The 22439-nt window shown below is 34.1% G+C and overlaps 1 protein-coding gene across 3 annotated transcripts in view; it reads left to right on the top strand.

The window, feature by feature from the left end:
• The window catches only part of ELP4 (elongator acetyltransferase complex subunit 4), a 211983-nt gene that overhangs the window by 168558 nt on the left and 20986 nt on the right, over positions 1 to 22439 (top strand). The window contains exon 10 of one of the 3 annotated variants that reach the window (XM_076002059.1): positions 11586 to 22439. This exon is cut by the window's right edge and continues 2211 nt beyond it. The exons of the other annotated variants lie outside the window; for them this stretch is intronic. Within the exon in view, the coding sequence (XP_075858174.1) occupies positions 11586 to 11627 (42 nt within the window). The 3' untranslated portion in view covers positions 11628 to 22439. The remainder of the gene's footprint in view (positions 1 to 11585) is intronic. 3 annotated transcript variants of the gene reach the window in all.

Genomic DNA, 22439 nt, shown 5'->3' with positions numbered 1-22439 from the left:
ACCCCCGTCTCTACTATAAATACAAAGAAATTAATTGGCCAACTAATATATATATAGAAAAAATTAGCCAGGCATGGTGGGGCATGCCTATAGTCCCAGCTACTCGGGAGGCTGAGGCAGGAGGATTGCCTGAGCCCAGGAGTTTGAGGTTGCTATGAGCTAGTCTAATGCCATGGCACTCACTCTAGCCTGGGCAACAGAGCGAGACTCTGTCCCCCCCACCCCCCCCCAAAAAAAAGATCAGAAAAACAGACTGGAAACATCAGATCAGGGGGTTATGAAGGACAAAATGAAGGAATATAAATCTGGATACAGTGGAAAGGCTTTTCAGCAAAGTGATCTGTGGGAAATGGGGAATTTGGGGAAGTTGACTGTTAATCTAGGTACAGAAGAGGGAGAAAGGAGACCAGAGATGTAGTATTATAACAATTTAGACATCCATATATATATATGTAGATAAATATATTTTAAAAACCTGTTTAACCTAGCATTTCCTATGATTATTTGATTGTAGGACCTTCTTATTTGTAACTTCAGAGTTCTGAAAAACACACTTTGGGAAACACTGGACCATGTTATATAAATAGACCAATGTATTGATTTGCACATTAATATATTTTTATTTGCTAATAATAAGCAAAAGCATAATTTATAATGAGCTCTGTTTCTGAGTAGAAAATAGTTCTTGGACTCTACGCTTGTGTTATATCTTTTGAGACTTGGCTTTGTCTCATATTCAAAATAAAATATCCTTTTGTAACAAAAGATCAAGAACAAGTAGCTCAAATTTTATAATTTGTAGTAATCTCTGAGATTGTGGCATTAAGAAACATCAGATCTGTGTCCTCAGCTTTGGGCTCAGAAAAAAAATAGCCTTATTAGAGTTTGGGTTTTTTTTTAACTTTATAGTGAACACACATAAAACAGGGTTTTTGTTTGGATGCAAAGAGGAAAGTTGTGTCTCATTCATTGTATTATTACACATAATAATACAATGATAATACAATAATAATTGTATTATTACACATAATAACTGCTAACTAAAAATTTGTTAGATTATGAAAGGAGGACAAATATATTTTATACACAAAGAAATTTGAGACTTAAAGATGTTGATTTATTGGCTCAAGCTACCTGATTTATGGTAGAATGAGGACTTGGGAGAATCAGTTCTCATTCTCCCAATAAAGCACTCCTCTTTAAATAATAAAAGATAAAATTACAACTATTACTATAATTATTGAATGTCAAAAAGATTTCCTTTGTTTGTATATTATTCCAAACTTCTAAGAGGGTCCAGCCACAAAAACTACTGTGTTCACTCTTACTCTCAGACATGGTCTCACCCTTCCACAAAATGATTAGTATTAGTGAACATAGTAAATGTATATGTCTTGTATTTATACTTTTCACTGTATCCACTAAAGAATACCAAAGACTAGTAAGTGCCTACTGTGAGGGCAGGAATTATGCCCAATTAAAATAAAAAAGAAACTAAGACTCAGAAAGTGATTGACCATGGTGATTTACTGTGGCCACAGGACAAGTTGATAACAGAAAGAACATGTGTCTTCAACTTCTTTGTTTTTTATTTGTGGGGTTTTTGTTTGTTTATTTGTTTTTCAGAATGTTACAGGGGTACAAACGTTTTGGTTACATGAATTGCTTTTGTACATTTTGAGTCAAAGTTATAAGTATGTCCATCACCCAGATAGTATGCATTGTACCTGTTAGGTGTGAATTTACCCATCTCCTCCTCCCCCTCCCACCTGCTTGATTTCTGTTGAGTTTTACTTTCATATGTAGAAGTTAGTGTTGCTTGATTAGTTCCAATTTTATAGTGAGTACATGTAGTGTTTTGTTTTTCCATTCTTGTGACACTTCACTTAGAAGAATAGTCTCCAGTTCCATCCAGTTTGTTGCAAAAGGTATTAGTTAACCCTTTTTATGCCTGAGTAGTACTCCATAGTATACATATACCACATTTTATTAATCCACTCATGTATCGATGGGCACTTGGGTTGATTCTACATCTTTATAATTGTGAATTGTGTTGCCATAAACATTCTAGTGCAAGTGTCTTTTTGATAAAATGACTTTTTTTTTCATTTGAGTAAATACCCAATAGTAGGATTGCTGGATCAAATGGTAGGTCTACTTTTAGTTCTTTGAGGTATCTCCATAGTACTTTCCATAGAGGTTGTACTAGTTTGCAGTTCCACCAATAGTACATAAGTGTTCCTTTCTCTCCACATCTATGCCAGCATCTGTTGTTCTGAGACTTTTTGAGAAAAGTCATTCTCACTGGAGTTATGTGATATCTCATTGTGGTTTTGATTTGCATTTCCCTGATGATTAGAGATGTTGACCATTTTTTCATGTATTTATTGGCCATTAGTCTATCTTACTTTGAAAAATCTTCTGTTCTTGTCTTTCGCCCACCTTTTAATGGGGCTGTTTGATTGATTTGTTTCTTGCTGATTTGCTTGAGTTCTTTCTAGATTCTGGTCTACTAGCCCTTTATTGGATGTGTAGCATACAAATATTTTCTCCCATTCTGTAGGTTGTCTCTTGGCTCTATTGATTGCTCTCTTGGCCATGCAGAAGCCTTTTCATTTAATCAGGTCCCATTTATTTATTTTTGTTGTTCCTGTGATTTCGTTTGGGGTCTTCTTCATAAATTCTTTGCCTAGGCTGATATCTTTAAGAGTTCTTCCAACATTTTCTTGTAGAATTCTTATACTTTCATGCCTTAGGTTTAAGTCTGTTATCCATCATGAATTAATTTTTGTGAGTGGTAAGAGGTGTTTCATCCTGTTTCAGTCTTCTACATGTAGTTATCCAGTTTTCCCAGCACCATTTATTGAATAGGAATTTTTTACCCCAGTGTATGTTTTTGTCTGCTGTGTCAAAGATCAGATGGTAATATGAAGATGGTTTTATATCTGGGTTTTCTGTTCCAATCCATTGGTCTATGTCTCTATTCTTATGCCAGTACCATGCTGTTCTTCAGCTTCTTTGTAGCACAAATACTGCATAGCACCAAGCATTCAGAATATATACTCCAAGTACACTCCAAGTGCACATCTATTGAGTAGCAGATTTGTTGGCTGAGATGATAAGTAGCATCTTATTCATACACCAACAATATATTTTTCTAGTTAATGTCTCATCTATATCAAAAATAATAGTGCCTGTTACTTTAAATCAAGCATAAAATATTACCATGTTATTTCCCCCCCCAAAAAAAAAGCTTATAAACAAAAGTTTATAAAAGAAATAAGCTTTACCTCCAACACTAGAATATTGGTGAATATAAGTTTTAAAAACTATTTGCTTTATATCATTAATCGTTTTCAAAAACTAGGCCAATAAAAAATATTTAGTTTTATTTTATCATTTTTCTCATATTACATATTTTATGTGTCATTTATAAAATTTATTTCAAAGAGGTTTCTTTTATGCTGTGATCAGATTTATGTTACTTTACAGTTCATCTTGAAATTACTTTTAATAATAAAGAATATATAATCTGTTAAAAAGGAAGGGTGGTTAGTTCAGAGGAAGGAACTAGGGAATTAGGAATAGGAAGGATTCTTTAGTTTTGGGGTTTATTTATACATATATTTATATTATATTGATTTATTACAAGAACATATTAACTGTTATAATTTTTTCAAAGTATATAAAAATTGTTTTGAAATAATAAAGGCATAAAATTAACTTAGTGGGCATTTATGCTTTCATCAAAAACTTAAGTATTTCAAACATACAGATACTTTTAAAAAGCTTCTGTGTATCCATTACTTAATTGTGGCAAACATTAAAATTTTAGGGAAGTAAAATTTTTAAAAAGTAAATACTCCAAACTTGCCCTGTTACCCAATAGTAAATATGAGTTCTTAGGCTTTCCAGCCTGAATCAGTATTGGTATAGAAAGAAGCATATGCTGCAAAACCTCTAAGTCTTTGCCACAGAGTGCTGCTGCTAAACAGTTGTAACCATTGGTTGCTGGGCAATGGACGACACAGCAAACCCAGCTCCCTTCACTTCTACATTTATTTATCTAGATTAATGATGTAGAACATCATAAACAAACAAGGTATTTGTTATATAAATAGGAAGACTAATGCATTTCAGGAAATTTTAAGATTTTCCTTAGCGTTCATGTGTGCTTTTAGTGCTTTTAACCTTGAAAGAGATATAGCTTGTTTGGAAACCAAAATTAAAGTTAGATTGAAAGGGTACAATATGGTCTCCTTACCTCATGATAAATCATACCATGAATCTTAGGAAGACACATCGGGTTTTCAATTTGAATTGTTTCCTAACAGATAGAAAGAAGTTATAGCATAATTCATTTTTATTAAAGGACAAAATAATCTGATCAGCTAGAGGAGAAAATCTCAAGTTATTCTTGGCTCTCATTCTCTACCAAAATTCAAAGTAAAATCAATCCAAGAGAAATTTTTCATAACTAGTAAAACAAAATGTAATTCTAGCTCATTTTAGAATGTGCTTGTTCATTTTTAAGGGCTAAGAAAGATGTAAGTGCAGTATATTTTTAAATGTTTTACAAAATAAAGTGTCTACTGTCAGTTGTAATGGCTGTATTGCACCATATTAACAGTCAGTACCAAAGCTCCACAGTCTCTGAACAGATTGTTTCCGCAATTAGTATCTATGTACTAAGTTAGCAATAAAATATAGAAGGGCCCATTTCCTCAGGCTCTACCTCACAGGGATGCTGCAAAAATAAAATGAAATAATAGAAAAATAATTTTAGGAGTGAAATTTAAAATGTCACCTGTGACACAATGTCTAGTAAAAATAGTAGTAGACATCAATACTGATGTACTGGAAATTAGACTTTAGATCTCAAAAAAATGTGGGGGTTTTTTTGTTTGTTTTTGCTACTGTTGTTATAATCTTCTCCCCCTTTTGTTTGGTTATCATGGTAATCTGCGTTAGTGGGAAAGCTTTGGGACTTTATGTCTGTATAACTGCTTCAGCTATTTGATGAATTGACCCATTCACTACTGCAATTGAAAAACTGACTACCATCATTATACAGCCAGTCATTTTTATCGAACAATCAGTTGACTTAATCAAAAGTATAAAATTGGTTGTGTGAGTGTGCGACACAGCCTGAATGAAGGCTCTTTCCAAAAATGTTTGTTTTCTTATGCCTTATCTACATATATTTCAGCCACATCAATTACTGCACCATTAGTTTGGCTGTGATTTGTTCATCCTTAGATAGTTTAGTGGTCATTAATCAGTGAGATTATCTTTTTAAGAAAAGTCTAGTAGTGACATCAGCAAGACGGTGGAATAGAAAGCTGCAAACCCTCTCTCCTCCCTTGGTGATACCAATTTAACAAAAATACATAGCTCAGAAACCAATTAAGAGGCTCCTGCACCCCAGGCAAGTGCAAAATTAGCCAATCTATGCCAGTAGGAAAATTAATAGTACTCTCTCACCACAGTTCCTTCCACTCAGCCAGTCTGTTAGAAGGTGTCTTAGTCCATTTGTGCTGCTATAACAAAATACCACAGACTAGGTAATTTATAAACAGTAGAAATTTATTTCTGAGAGTTCTGGAGGCTGTGAAGAGGCACCAGCAGATTCAGTATCTGGTGAAAGGGCCCTTTCCTCATAAATGGTGCTCTCTAGCTATCCTCCCATGGCAGAAAGGATGGAAGGGCAAGAAAGTTCTTCTTTCAATCTCAGGCCCTTTTAGGCCACACCTCTTAAAACTATTGCATTGTAGATTAAATTTCAACATGAAATTGGAGGGGACATCTTTGTTTAGCAAGAAACTCTCAGCTCCTGGCTTCTCCCTGGGGAAGGATAGAGAAGACTGGACCATTCATTAGGAACTGGTTTCTGTGTCACCTCTTTCAGAGCACTGACATGACCTGACATATTCTAGATGCCTGGGAGCCACTTAGAACAAAAGAGCTGGACAGTGTGCTGTTGCTCCAAAGCACCTGCCGTTTAGCAGACACAGGCAAATATAGGTTGGTTACCACTACTTCAGGGAGAAAGAAGAGTGGAACGTGTGTTTGGCATTTCAGCTTTTCAAGAGGCTGCCCAAGGGACTGGTTTATTTCTTGCTTGACTCTGGGCACTGATGAGACTCAGTATACTCTAAATGCCTGAGGGCCACTGTGAATAAGAAAGAACCCAGTGCTTTATAGGACCTGCAGTACATCAAAGACACCAGAGAGAGTAAGAGATTACAAGCTGGGGTGGGGGACCAGAGAAAAAAACAGAAAATTCTTCTAAGTAGGAATCTAAACACAGAAATCTAGAGAAGACACATCCACAGAAAAGGCTTAAAAGGCCCCAGAACCTCTAGTCAGGGCGATTGGCAAAAGTCTTTTTCTGTACAAAGCCATCTGAAAAGACTGGAAGAGGTGGCTATTTTTTCAAATGTGTGGATACCAATACAAAGTTAACAAGGCACATGAAGAAATAGGGGGGGAAATGACCCAATAAAGAAGCAAAATAAATCTCCAGAATCAAACCCTAAAAAGAGGTATATGAATTACCTGACAAAGAATTCAAAATAACCATCATAAACATACTCAATAAGCTCAAAAAAATTGTGCATAAATGAACAAAATGAGAATTTCAACAAAGAAATAAAAAAGAATGAAACAAATTTTGGCGCCAAAGAATGCTGCAGTACCTGAACTGAAAAATTCATTAGCAGATTCAACATCAGACTTAATCAAGCTGAAGAAAGAGTCAGCAAACTCAAAGACAAGTCATTTGAAATTATCCAGTCAGAGGGGAAAAAAAGAGATTAAGAGAGTGAAGAAAGCCTAAGGGACTTAGGGAACACCACTAAGCAGACCAACATATATATATGTGTGTGTGTGTGTGTGTGTATATATATGTATATGTATGTATATATATACATATATACATACATATGTATATATATACATACATATGTATATATATACATATATATGTATATATATTAGAGTCCATGAAAAAGAAGAATGAGAAGAGGGGGCAGAAAGCTTATTTAAAGAAATAATGCCTGGAAACTTCCCAATTCTGGGGAAAGAAATGAACATCCAAATTCAAGAAGTCCAATGGATCCTAAATAAGATGAATCCAAAGAAGTCAACACTGAGACACATTATAATCAAATTGCCAGAAAAGACAGAATTTTGAAACAACAAAAAGAAAAGCAAATCATCACAAATGAGAACTTTCATAAGACTATGAGTGGATTTCTCAGCAGAAACTTTGGAGGCCATAAGGAAGAGGAATGATATATTCAAAGCACTGGAAAGGGGGAAAAAAACTTGCACCCAAGAATAGTATATCTGACAAAACTGTCCTTCAAAAATGAAGGAGAAAGAAAGACTTTCCCAGATTGAAGGAGGGAATCTAGCTAAAAGAGTTCATCACCACTAGACCTGCCTTCCAAGGAAGGCTAAAGGGAGTCCTTCAAGCTGAAATGAAAAGACACTAAACAGCAACACAAAAGCATATGAAAGTATAAAGCTTGCTGGTAAAGGTAAATATATGGACACATACAGAATACTGTAATACTGTAATGATGCTATATAAATTGCTTAATTCTCATATAGAAGTTAAAAGACAAAAGTATGATAAATAACTATAACTATCAAAATATGTTATGGATATACAATATAACAAAATGCAATTTGTGACATTAATAACAAAGTGTGAGGGGAGTAAAAGTGTAGAGTTTTTGTATTCAATTGAAGTTAAGTTGTTATCAATTTAAAATATATTCTTGTAACTGTAAAATGTTTTATGTAAGCCCTATGGTAACCACAAAGAAAATACCTGTAGAAAATACAAAAGAAAATGAGAAAGGAATCAAAGCATGTCACTAAAAAATAAAAACAATAAAAAACACAAAGTCAAACAGCAAGAGAGGAAAAGAGGTAAAAAAAACTGTAAGACAAACAAAACAATTAATATGGCAATAGTAACTCCTTCTCTATCAATAATTACTTTAAATGTAAATGGATTAAATTGCCCAATCAAAAGATGCAAAGTGGCGAAGTGAATTTAAAAAATAACATCCAACTATATACTGTCTACAAAAGATCCATTTAGCATTAAAGGCACACATGAGCTGAAAGGGACGGAATGGAAAAAGATATTTCATGCAAATGATAACCAAGAGAGTATAGAAGTTTTTGTATCAGGCAAAATAGACTTTAGGTCAAGAATTGTCACAAGAGACAAAGAAGGACATTATATAATGATGAAAATACTAATTCACCAGGCCAGTATGACTACTGTAAATATATATGTATTTAGCATCGGAGCACTCAAATAAATGAAGCAAACACTGGTAGAACTGAAGGTAAAAATAGATAGCAAGATAATAATAGTATTAATAGGAGATTTCAATACCCAATTTTCAGTAATGGATAGAACATCTAGATAGAAGATTAATAAGAAAACAGAAGACTTGAACAATGCTATAGACCAAAGGGCCTAACAGACATACCAAACACCTAACCCAGCAGCAAGAGAATACACATTCTTCTCAAGTGCACATGGGACATTAGGTTACAAAATAACTCATAACAAATTTAAGACTGAAATCATACCAAGTACTTTTCTGACATTGATGGAATGAAACTGTAAATCAATAGCAGAACAACTAGAAAATTCACAAATATGTAGAAATTAAACACCACACTTTAAACATCCAATGGGTCAAACAACCAGTAAGTTGAAGAAGAAATCAAAAGGGAAAGTAGAAAATGCCTTGAGACAAATGAAAACAAAACTTAGGGGATAGAGCAAAAGCAATACTAAGAGGGAAGTTTATAGCAACAAGTGACAACATTCAAAAAGAAGATTTCAAATAAACAACCTAACTCCAGAAACTAGCAAAACAATAAACTAAGCCCAAAGTGAGTAAAATGAAGGAAGCAATAAAAATTAGAGCAAAAATAAATGAAATAGAGAATATAAAAAAATCAACAGAACTAGAGCTGGTTTTTTGAAAACATCAACAAAATTGACAAATCTTTAGCTATACTAAGTAAAAAAAGAGAAGACTCAAATAAATACAATCAGAAATGAAAGAGGAGACATTACAACTGATGCTACAGAAATAAAAAGGATTAGAAGAGACTACTATGAACAATTACAAGCCAACAAATTGGATAACCTAGAAAAATGAATAAATTCCTAGAAACACAAAACCTACCAAGACTGAATAATGAAGAATTTAAAAGTCTGAATAGAACTATAATTAGTAAGGAGATTGAAGCAGTAATCAAAAACCTTCCAACAAAGAAAATCCTAGGACCAGATGGCTTCACTGGTGAATTCTACCAAACATTTAAAACAGAATTAACACCAATCCTTCTCAAACTCTTCCAAAAAATTGAAGAGGAGGGAATGCATCCAAATTTATTCTATTAAGCCAGTGTTACTCTGATACCAAAGCCAGAAAAAGGCACCACAAGAAAAGAAAACTACAGGCCGCTCTTCCTGATGAATATATGTGCAAAATTCCTCAAGAAAAATCAAATCAAATTCAACACCACAATGAAAGAATCGTACATCATAACCAAGTGGAATTTTGTCCCTGAGATGCAAGGATGGTTCAACACATGAAAATCAATCAATTTGATACATTAACATATAGAAGGATAAAAATCATATGATCATATCAATAATGCAAAGAAAAAGCATTTGACAAAAGTCAACACCCTTTCACAATAAAAACATGGAATCTAGGAATAGAAAGAAATAACATCAACATAATAAAGGCCATATATTAATATGAAAATCCCACAGCTTTTTATTATACACTATATGATGAAAAATTGAAAAATTTTTCCCTAAGATCAGGAACAAAGCAAGGATGCCCACTCTTGTCACTTTTATCCAACATAGTGCTGAAAGCCTTAGCCAGAGCAACTAGGCAAGAAAAAGAAATAAAAAGGCATCTAAATGAGAAAGGAAGAAGTAAAATGATCTTCCTATCAAGATTACATGATCTTATATGCAGAAAACCCTAAAGATTCCACAGCAAAAAAACAAAAACTTAGAACTAATAAATGGATTTAACTAAGTTGCATGATAAAAAGGCAACATACAATTCTATACGTTAGCACCAGTCAAAATGAAAATCAAAAAAATTTATTTACAAGGCATCAAAGCGAGTAAAATACTTCAGTAAAAAAACTTAACCAAGGAATCAAAAGATTTGAACATTGAAAATTACAAAACGCTGCTGAAGGAAATTAGAGCAGACATAAATAAATGGAAAGAAATCGCATGTTCATAGATTGGATGATTTAATATTGTTAAAATGTCCATACTACCCATAGCAATCCATAAGTTCAATTCAGTCCTTATCAAAATCCCAGTGGCATTTTTTACAGATATAGAAAAACAATCCTGAAATTCATATGAAATCACAAAAGACCCAAAGTATCCAAAACAATTATGAGAAAAAACTGGAAATGCAGTTTTAGAAATGCCAATCAAAACCATAATGAGATATCACCTCATACCTGTTAGGATGACCATTACCAAAAAAAAATGGAAAATAAGCATTGGCAAGAATGTGGAGAAACTGTAGTCCTTGTGCATTATTGCTGGGAAAGTAAAATGTGCAGACAATATGGAGGTGACTTAAAAAGTTAAAAAGACCTTCCATGTCATCTAGCAATCCCACTTCTGGGTACTTATCCAAAAGAATTGAAGTCAGAATCTCAAAGAGATATTTGCACTGCCACGTTCATTGCAGTATAATTATTCAATGGCCAAGTGGTGGAAGCAACCTCATGTCCATCAATGGATAAATGAATAAAGAAAATGTGTTTTATACATACAATGGAATATTATTCAGCTTTTAAGAAGAAGGAAATCCTACCATATGCTGTAACATGGGTAAACCTTGAGGATATTATGCTAAATGAAATAAACCAGTAACAGAAAACCAAATACTCATATATTAATAAGTAGCATGATTTATTTTATATGAGTATCTAAAATAGTCAAACTCATCAAAGCAGAAAGTAGAATGGTGGTTGCCAGGGACTAGGAGGAGGAGAAATGAGTAGTTGCTGTTCAATGGGTATACAGTTTCAGTCATGCAAAATGAAAAAGTTTTAAAGATCCATATACAACACTGTGCCTGTAGTTAACAATACTGTACCTTGCACTTAAAATTTTGTTAATAGGGTAGATGTCATGTTTTGTGTTTTTTACCTATGTTTTAAAAAAAGAAAAGTCTGATTATTTTGATGTTATAAACCAACATTCTCATGACAAATGGGGAAAGTGAGGATGAGACAAGTTTGTATTGAAAAAGGAAAGAGCAATGCAAGCACAGTGAAACAGTTACAATTATCTATGCCTGATGATTTCTGAAAAATATATTTAACTAAACAATATTGAAATACAGCTTTCACAAAGTCTGCTTATATGTTTATTTTCAAAAGTGTGAATTGATATTTATTTATATTATGGCTATCAAAGGAAATTTTTTCTTCACTGTGAGTCTGTTTTTTATAGCACTTTTTTTATTTGTGATTGTTTTCTATCTTAGGGCTATTTCGAGTATGATTTTCCCATGGTACACACATCATAGAATCTTCTACATTTACAATATGTTCACAGTCCTTCTTCCAGTCTTTCTTGTTGGTGTCCAAGGTTTGTAATAGTGAAAAACTACTTTATTTTATGTGGAATCTAATACTATTTATAGTTAGTGATTTATTTTAGTAATGATGATTAATTTTACAGACTCTTGTTAAAATTCATGCTGTATTACCATTATTTTAAAAACTATTGAGCCTGCCTGAGTTTTTAAAGAACAAGTTAAAAATGCCAATAAATAATGATGTTCAAATACCACATATTTACCTACAAATATCTTGTTATATTATTACTTGCTAAACTTTTTCCTGTCTGAGCACAAAACAAGCACATACTTACCAGACCATAAGCAAATACATAATTTGCATGATCAGTATCAACCTTTACCATTTATTTTGGATATACAGAACATATTTCCCTGAATATTTACTCATGGAGTCTCCATTTGCTTAATTATTACTACCACCAGTCCAATTCTGAAAATGAAAATCAAGAAATTTTCTCTTTCCAAATTCATAGGCTGGCTTTGCTCTAAAGCTTTAAAACAACAAACATGGTTGCCAAGAGAAGCTTTAATAAAGCCAGTTTAATACCCAGAGGTTATATAGTTGAAAAAATTATATAGTAGTGATCATTCTAAAAATTATACTTGGATCGGTTTTCAGGCCTAAAGTTCACCAGATAATTTCCAGAACTGTAATTCATTTTCACTTATGAGACCTTAGTCTGTTACTGGGAAAAAGGTCTTTTTCTCCTCTCAAGTTTTTCCAGTAATGCTTCCATGTACTATTAAACTGTTGGCACATTTTAGCCCCAGAGGATAGATTTTGTTTGGCATCCTAAGGAATTTTGATATATTTAAGAAGGTGAGAAGTACACATTGGCATCATTTAAACGACATAAGTCTACACCCTATTGGCTTTTACATGCCAAAGACGTGAAATGTGCCAACTGTTTAATAGTACACAATAACTGTTCAACTACATAAGTTGATGTCAGCAAAACAGTTTGGTGCGTGTTCTATCCTGAGTCATTTAAATACAATTAAGTCTATGGTGCCTTAAGAATAGAGACAAGTTGTCCATAAATTTTGTATGATCCGATATGAATAATAATGAAATGTTAGTCATACTAGAGTTGAATAGAATATACAAGTATTGCTTTAGTTAAAGGTTCCTCTTCAGCAGCTTCAATGCTGCCAACAAATGTGAAATAGGAAAATAGAGTTTGAGGTGGATGATTACACACAGTCACTCTCATCATTTCTTCTAATAAAATAAATTTGACTTTTAGTGAGTTGGAAAACATAGATTTTCTTTATTTTCAGACTTTTAAATACGTATGCTATTCGTTGTAACTTGACCAACACTGTGCGTTTGTGTGTGTGTGTGTGTGTGTGTGTGTGTGTGTGTGTGTGTGTGTGTGTGTGTAAGAGAGAGACTGTGCAAGTCCTGGTTAGAAAGTCGAGCATAGAGAAAGATAAACATGGTAATAATCTTCTTGTTTAAGGAGCTTAGAGTCAAATGGGGAAGACATGGAAGGGGAGAGAGAGCACAAGTTCTAACTCTAATGCAAAGCAGACAGTCCTTGTGTTGTAACTTTTGGTACAAACCAAAAGTTAGTATGGTGTAAGAAAGTAAGAGAATGCAGTGGTGGTGGAGGCTTGTGTTAGGAAGGGTGGATCTGAGAGTTTCATGTACGTAGCTTAAGAGAACTTTAAAGAATGATCCCCATCATAGTGGAAGTAGAGGAATAGAAGCAAGCAATAGACCCAGGAAATGTGGAGATGGAAAGAGGTTTAAATTATTAAATTCAATTATGAAGTTAAAAAGGTAAATCTCTGTTGCCAAATCAAGAGGAAAGGACTAGATGTAATTTTACAAAATATGTAGAATATATTTGAGATATTCATATTAGTTTTGTGGCCTACATAAAGTTCACCTGGGGTCTCCGAAAGAGATAGGCAGTCATCTTCCAGAAAGCCGAACTGAGGTACAGTGAAAAGGTAATGTGGCTACCATGCTGGAGAGATATAACATCAGCAGTAAGTCACCATGGTTGAAGAAAAGTAGCAATAGTTTTAAATAGGACGCCAAAGAAAATATCACAAGGACAGATGCTTTAAATCTGGCTGCTTCTGTTTGTAGTGTGCTCTAGAGTGTGTGGCAACAGAGATTCACTTATTTAACAATGATTAATGATTTTTACAAGCAACCTAAGAATCAGGTAGTAGAAAGTAAAGTTGGAAGATAGTGTCAAGTCATGAAAGCCATTTTAATGTTTAGTGCCAAACAACTTTTCTACAAGACAAAGCATAAAAACTATTACTTAAAACTATATTTGGACTATATCCAAAAAAGGGCTTTTCTTGTAATATGCAAAACAGAATATTTTACAGTTGTAGATTATAATTCCTTTTAGAGATAAGCAGCTGAAGATGATTTTAGAACATCCTCCAATTGTTTTCTTTGTCTACAATGAGCAGATTCTTTAGTTGTGTTCCCTCACAGTAGTGGTTGACATTATTATCTTCCTCTTCTACATCTAAATAAGTTTTTCTAACAGCAAGGTAAACCAAGATCTTATAGCATAGGTTTCTGGTTGACATTTACTTTAATGAACATTCAACTATGAATATTATTGGTGGGATTTTTTCCCCCACGTATCACACTATGTCTTCTACCCTCAGAGACCTCACATTATTATAAGACAGAAAAGGATAGTAGATATGAAACAGTCATATATAACAAAATGTAAAATTGTGCATAGTAGTCTATGATTATAGCTCAGCAAGGAAAAGTAAATTAGATCTAGAAAAAGGAAGGTGCTAAGACTTGGCCAAACTTTGAAATGTAGTAGAATTAGGTGAATTAGTATAAGGGCCATTGAAAGAGGAAGATCTTCCTGAGAGAAAATCTTAGGTAAAAGCAAGGAGGTATGAATGCCAGTTGCACACTTGGAAACAGTCTAGGAACTGGCCTGACCAAAGAAAGTTTTTATTGAGGAAAATTACTGAGATGGAGATGATTTGTGGAATGCCTTAAAAGCCATAGAGGATATGGAAAACCATTGTAGATTCTTGGGAGTGTGCTGAAAGCAACAGTTAGTAAACATTTAGTATGGAAGAAGTATACAGGACATATTGGTGGAGGCAGAGAAAAGAGTCAGGGATGCAGTTATTTTAAGTGTAAGATAATGAAAGCATCAAAAACTCTAGTAAAAGTGGGGAATGAAAGAGATACATAAAAGTCCCTTCCAATAAATAATTTAAAGAAACTTAGACACAGATTAGTTATAGAGAGTAAAGAAAAATATGATAAAATATGATAAAATTGCAGCCATGAAATCAATCAATAATTGATTTCAATCAATTGATAATCAATCAATTATCAATATGAAAAATATGATAAAAATTGCAGCCATTGTATATGGTCCTATACAGCCATGTTGCCTGCTAATAGATATTTCCCCCATCAACTTGGACCTAAATATTTTATGCATATCCACACAATTATTATCCCCAATTACTTCCTCTGTTGGTGATTTCTAATTCTAACAAATGATCTTTAAAGCATCTATTATTTAACTTCTATTTATACTGTATCATTGGAATTTGGAGACTTTTCCAAGTAAAGTCAGCCTCTGTGGAGTACAGGTAAAAAGAAGAAAGGAATTGTGGGTGAAAGAAGGAGCAGGAAGGAAGAAATGAAAAAAGGAAGGAAGGGAGGGAGGAATAAGGAGGGAGAAAGGGAGGGAGGAGAAGGAGAAAAGGAAGGGAGGAAAGAAGGAATGAGAGAAAAGAAAACACATGAATGTAACCACATAGTAATTCCTATAACTAGAAGATAAAAGTAAATACATGCTTTTATTGAACACACTTAGGGCCATTTAAGCTACTTTAGTCCTCATCAGTTTCTCTGAACCTTTATTGACTTTTATAATGTTGATGGAAATACTTCTTGGAAGCAGAATGTTTGGTTGATAGTTATTCTTCCAACTTTGTTGCTGGCTGAATAGGACCCCAGGAAGGAAGTAGATTGGTGTTGGAAACCAAGCTCATTACAAGTAGCATAGCTCTCAAGGTTTGCACTAAGGCTTTTCCTAGACTCTGGAAAAACTAAACGTCTTGAGGCTTTTTCCTGGAATCCTCCAGGAAAAGCAACTGCTTTCTTTTTATTACATGGGCAACTCATCCTCACTCAAAATCATCTCCTTCTTCCCTGTCACAGTGGTCCTTCCCTCAGGCTACCTAGGATGCAGTCGAAGGTTTTTCAGAGTCCTTGACTGTCTGGCCAGAAGGTACAATCTGACCTAGATGGATGTGACATGTTGCCCTGGGCCTGTTGCTAAATTCACTTCCACAGGGATTTTCTTCCATAAAAAGTCTTGTGTTTTGAGTTGATTTTGTTATTGTTTTACATTTTCTGCTTTTTGCTCAATTCCTCAGAGTCCTGAAAGTGTAATAAATATGTAATTTCTGATTTCTCCTTCCTACCAGAATATCTTCCTGATAGCATGTTTCTTACAAGGTTCATTTAAATGTCTTATGTGATGAAATCCAGGCTTTTGTCTTTATTTCTGATGATCTTCCTAACTGTTCAGCTCCATGTCCATGCTTAGTTTCTTGTATTCATGTTTCACCTTTCCTTTCACCAATCTCTAGGCAGACATGCATTTAACTGAAATATGCAGGAAAAATATACCTTTTCTTAAAAACCTCCACAGAAGAAAATTCTTCAAATTCCAGTACTTAATATCTTGTTGGTATCTTTACATATAAACTATACAAAATTGTAAAAACTGAAAGACCCTAGGCAATCACCAAGTTTAACCTTTTATTTTATGTATGAAAAGATTAAGTCTCAGTGAGGTATATACTATACGCATCTGACACCCTCACTTAACTTAGATTAGTGTGTGCATTTTAAGTGACAACTTACTAACAAGTGTACTGGTAGAAATTGGCTTTAGCACCTATTTGTTTAGCAGGCTCCAGCTGTAGCTAAGAAATCTAAAGTTCTTTTGATGGCTTATTTTATTTCAAGCATCAAGTTTCTACTTTATATCCAGCACTCCTCCAACTTAAAACCTAATTTCAAATAATAAATGCAATCTTTTTTCCAACTCCATCAGCCATGTGCTCTCTCCCAGTTCTACTTTTTAGAAAATCTGAGAGAGGGAGTGGGAACCAAAACTTTAGTGTCAGGGAAGAAAAGCACAGAAAACAAAGTTGCCATTAACACTATATAGAAAAAATAGTGGTCTCATCCCTGTCAGAAAGGCTGAACTGGGAGGAAAAGTAGAAAGATGGCATAGTCCGAGTTTGACATTTAATAGACACTCAATAAATATTTTTTGAGTGAATGAAATGAGGTAAATCAATGAACCATAGACCCAAGGCTCTGTCTCCAGCATAGCCTCTCTCCTAAACCCCAATAACCTCTTGGATATCTCCATTTGATAGTCCCAAGGAAACTTGAAATCAAACATGTCTAAAAGTGAATTAATTACCTCTCACCTATCTCCTATCCTTCTAGTAGTCCCTATCCTAATGCCTAGCATGAATTCAATCACCTAAAACACTAACCTAGGAGTCATCCTCTCTCATTCATCCCTCAGAAGGATCAAAGACATTTGTAAAAGACCAGGAAAAGCTGAGAAATTGTTATAGACTAGAGATTAAGAAGAAATAGTAATTAAATGGAATTGGGATCCTGGAATAGAAAAAGGACATTAGTGGGCATGGTACCTAAAATATTAATAATATCCAGCACATAGTAGGAGTTTAACAAGTATCTATTGAATGAATGAGATTGTCTGCCTGCCCATCCATTCATCCATCCATTTTTGTTTGATACCTCCCTTTTCTTCATGGTCCTCATCCAATTTCTCACCAAATCTTGATTTAACACCTGGTTCCTTATGGTGAGAGACTAGGGGAAAAAATGATATGACCAACACAATTTTTGGTAGATCAGGTGTGAATTTCCCTACATACCCAGCATAAGATGTTATTTTGAAGGAGTAAATATCAGCAATTTATTAAAAAGAACCACAGAAGTTATCACAGATGGAAGTAACAAAGGCTTCAGTTTTGCCTGCTAGGGGGAATGGGATCTCATCCTTACTTGCCCGGATTGCTACACCAGCCTCCTAATTGCTCTACCTGCTTTCAGTGTTGTCCTTCCCTCCCTCCCCACACAAGAGTGATAGCCTTTTAGCCAGAGAAATATTTTCAGGCATTAAATCTGATCATGGCACTTCCCATGATTAGAAGCCTTCCTTGACTCACCATGGCCTTCAGAATGAAAGCCGTACATATTCTGCTCCTGCCTACTTCTCCATCAGTACCTTTGACTATTTTTTTGCACAAACCGTAACTCCAATCATACCAAGCATGCCCTTTTTGACTTTCCATTTGCTGTTTGTTTTCTTCTAGGACTCTAACTTCTTGTCTAACTCTAACTTGTCTTTTTAATTCCATTGGAAGAGTTCCTCCTCCTCAAAGTCTTTTCTCATCTGGTAAAGTCTCTGTCCTCAGTGTACTCTCAGCACCTGTGTTAACTCCTTCGTGGCACCTTCTTGAGGACAAGGACTCCTTGTATCTCCAGCTAGCTTGTTGCCTCTACATAGTAGGTGCTCAATAAATGTTTGTTGAGAAAGGAAGAGAGACAAGGGAAAAAAATAGAAGAGGGAGATTTTTAAGTTATGTAAATATTAAGTAAATAAACTTCCCTGCTTTTTCTCCTTCTCTATTTCTTTGATTTTAAGCTCTTGAATATTTACATAATTTATTTATCTTACCTCATTCTCTGCTTGTTCTTTGACATAGATGAAACATAAATATCCATTATCTGAGGAATATTTAGAAAGCTGTCCACTGTGACATAAACAATTACTGATAAAAATGGTATTGAGCCAGATTAAGATTATATAATGCTTGTTTTATTTTAACTGTCAGAGAACCTGATATAATATCTAGACTATTAATTTCATCACCCTCTTTAAACTTGACAATTCCAATTGTTTGAAAAAAGTCTAGGGAAATCTGGAACTATCACCAAAACATGTGTTTTAAAACAATGTGTGCCATCTTAAGGAATGCAAAGAAATTGAAATACGCCTTCTGCTTGCTCGATTTGTTTCCTCTTTGGTTGTAATTACTGAGAAGTTTCCTTGGTATGTATTTGCTACACCCAGACTACGGAAAGGCATGGAAGGGGTTAAATAAATCAGCCTCTGGGTCTGGCCATGGTGGTTCACATCTGTAATCCCAGCATTTTGAGAGGCTGAAGCTGGAGAATTGCTTGAAGCCAGGAATTTGAGACCAGCCTGGGCAATATAACAAGACCTCCTCTCTACAGAAAATTTTAAAATCTGGCCTGGTTAGTACTTGGATGGGAGAAAATTTAAAAATTAGCTGGGCATGGTGGCAGGTACCTATTAGTCCCACCTACTCAGGTGGCTGAGGCAAAAGGATCATTTGACCCCGGGGGGTTCGAGGTTGCAGTGAGCTATGATTGCACCACTGTACCCACAGCCTGGGTGACAGAGCAAGACCCGGTCTCAAAAAATATATAATTTTTAAAAATTTAAAAATATATTAGCCTCTAGGTTTTAGGTGTACCTATAGAAAAATGAATTTCTAAGAGAAAGCAGGAAATGTGTAAAGCTGGCGAAAAGAGGAAAGATCCCAGTTATATTTAAAACCACTGAATTCTTCCCAAATCAGAGTACAGATTTTTTTCACATCTGCCACACCAAGCATGATATTTTTATTAAGAGTAGTATAGAGCAGCAGCCTGTCTTTGGGGAGCTGACAAATAAGCATACTGTTCCTCTTACACACAATATGCTACGCATCTTTATCTCCACTCGTCCTTACAGAAGCTCTTCAGCTTTCCATGTTTCTTTCAGGAGATGACAAGGAGCACTGGTTAAAAAGCTCTTGGGGTTATTCAGTGTCCCTCTTCACTGCTCATTTTCTGAAGTTGAAAACACTTATGCACGTGCACACATGCACACTAAACTTTGTCAGAGATGAAGTACTTCCAAATGGCACTTGAATGTGGTTAAAAGAATCCTGGCTTGATAGGACTCATTACATAAAATGCCAGACCTAGCTGTTGAAACGCTAAGAAAAGGAAACATCTTGGTAAAAAGTGGCTCACAGAAGTGGAGGTGACAGTTTATTTTATTTTAAAAGAGAAACATAACAGAAGTTCTTGTTACAGAATATATTCCAGAAAAGTGTCTATTCGTTCGACTTCAGATAAGAAATCTAAGTCTATTTGACTTATTATCATGAGTTTTTTGGTCTAGAGTTATCTGTTTTCCCCTTCTACTCATTATAATTTTCTAAAATAGTTCAGACAGTATTAAGCAATTTTATTCTTAATGTCATTGGTAAATTTTATGTGTACTTTCAAGGCAAACTATGGTTAATATTATTATTTTACAATGTGGTTTTGAAAGTCTTCCAACACAGCTTAAAGTTACTCAACTCAGTTTTCACCCTCTAATTTCAGAGAGTATTAACAAGTCCATCCCATGGTTAAGTTTCCTACCCCTAGGTAAATTCCTCAAGGATTTATTATAACATTTCAGCCTTTAATTTGTGGGTCACATTCATGTTTATTCTTTATCATTCCAGCAAGAGAGTCTATTTGAGTTGTATAATAATATAATGAAGAAATTAATGGTTGTTGAAATCGAATAGATAGACTTGTAGGAACTTAAGATTGTAAGTCCAGGATTTTGTAGATGGTAATTGCACTGTGTGTTTCAACTAGAGTAGACTACTGTGACCATGGAAGTTGTCAGCCTAGAAAGTTCTCTGCTTTTGCATTTTTTTATCCAGCACAAGTTTTGTCAAGTAGTATGTGTCACAAGATATTACGCAAGACCTCACCTCACACTAAAACATTTTATATAAAATACTCAAGCTTAGATTTTCATTATGTTGTTAATGATATGTTGACAAGAAGGGTGGAAATTTTTAATAAAAAAATAACATTTAACATCTTAAATAACAAGCCTATGTCATATTATGTGACATATCTATTAATAGTTCTTATTGCTAGATACAAGCTTGTGACTTACTTTCATCCATCATTCTGTTCAGTGAAAATTAAGACAATTGCTTAATATGGTTTTATTTAAATGACAATACATGCTGAGAACTAATCTAACATTCTAGTGCCTGTAAAACAAATAGTAAAATGTAGTTTTGCCTAGTGTGCCCATATAATGCATTAATATCCTCCTCCAAAGTGATTAATTTACAAATCAGGAAATTCTTCCCTATATACATTTCCTTCTAGTAGAAAACCAGATTAGAGAATTTATCAAGTTTTTAGTTTGCCCTTTGTTCTGAGGCGCTGTGAATTTCTGATATCTAATTCTACAAGAATCATCTGCTTAAAAATAATTGATCCTACCCCAAATGACCAGAGTAGCTATACTAACATTAGCATTACTTTATAAGGGTGAGGAAAATGTGTCATTTATGGATATTCAGACTGTTCTTTTATTTGAAAAAGGGCTTTATCATAAAAGATGTCTGAAAAAAGAATTCCCTTTCTTTTTCTCAAGCTCCAAAAAACATATAATTCCACTACTATATAATACATGTATTCTTATAAACCTCTGCAAAGTACAAAACAGTCTATTGCTTGGTTTTTATTAAGGCTGATTTTCATGCACCAGTAACATTGTTTTTCAGGTAATATGCCTCTTTTAAGTGTTTTCTAATTACCAACTTGAATAGTTTGTATTCATCAGCTTCAGTGCTTGTATTAAGTCATCAGAGATATTGATGAGCCTGACTGCTATAAATGATATATGCCCTTATGTTCACCTTCTTTGGGATGGACTAAATAACACCCAAATTCCCAACAAACAACATACCAATTTCTCCAACACTAGAGAAAGAGAAGTCTACCCTGGCTACATAGACACTAAAAAGCTAAAGTTTCAGCTGAGTAATATCCCTTTTCTTTGGCCTGCTTTTTTCAAATGGCACAACTTTAAAAACACACATCACCACATTAAATGTAACCTTGATATTCAAGACCCGAAGGAGCCTATTCTTTTTTTCCTACAAGTTTCATAATTTTTTCAGGATACCTCTGTTCCCTGAAAGAAAATTGCTATAAACCCCACTTAATAGGTTGGATTATGTCTTGCCACTCTGATTTTATCTCCCGTGCTTTGGCAAGTCCTTTTCCTTAAGTACAAGTATACATCAGTTTAAGTACGCTAGATTTTTTTTAATGTGAAATTATAAAAACATTAGGAGAGGATATTTGTATTTCAAAAGGCCTTTTCCCTTTATACAAGATTCATAATAGATTCCATTTAAGTATAAGTTGGATAGTATATGTCACTTAACAATTTAATTTAGATATAACTTTTTAGGAATAAAACCTTCTGTAAATTCCTGTACTTGGATGACTTCCTTAGAGATTTCAGATGATCCTAAAGGAAAATTAACTATAAATTGTTATGACTTAATTTTTAACTTTATTACACTATTATTGTAATAGCAGAGCTCAGTCATCTTTTTACAGAATGTTTATATTTCTGAACGATCAGATAAAATGCTTTCTTAATCCAAAAATGGCATATAGTAATAATTCATTGCTATTTTCAAACAAGTTAACTTAGGATATTTCCAATAACTATTCATCCCCAAGAGTAGGGAACTTAATTTTTATGCATTAAGTGTTTTTAAGTCATTTAATTTTTTTAAGTATTTTATGAACCTTTAGTTCACTTAGGAATTAAGCTATATGTTCTACCC

This window comes from Microcebus murinus, chromosome 4 (genome assembly GCF_040939455.1).
Source record: "Microcebus murinus isolate Inina chromosome 4, M.murinus_Inina_mat1.0, whole genome shotgun sequence".
In the NCBI taxonomy this organism is placed as follows: Eukaryota; Metazoa; Chordata; class Mammalia; order Primates; family Cheirogaleidae; genus Microcebus; species Microcebus murinus.
Note: the sequence above shows the minus strand (reverse complement) of the source record. Positions and strands in the feature narration are given on the sequence as shown.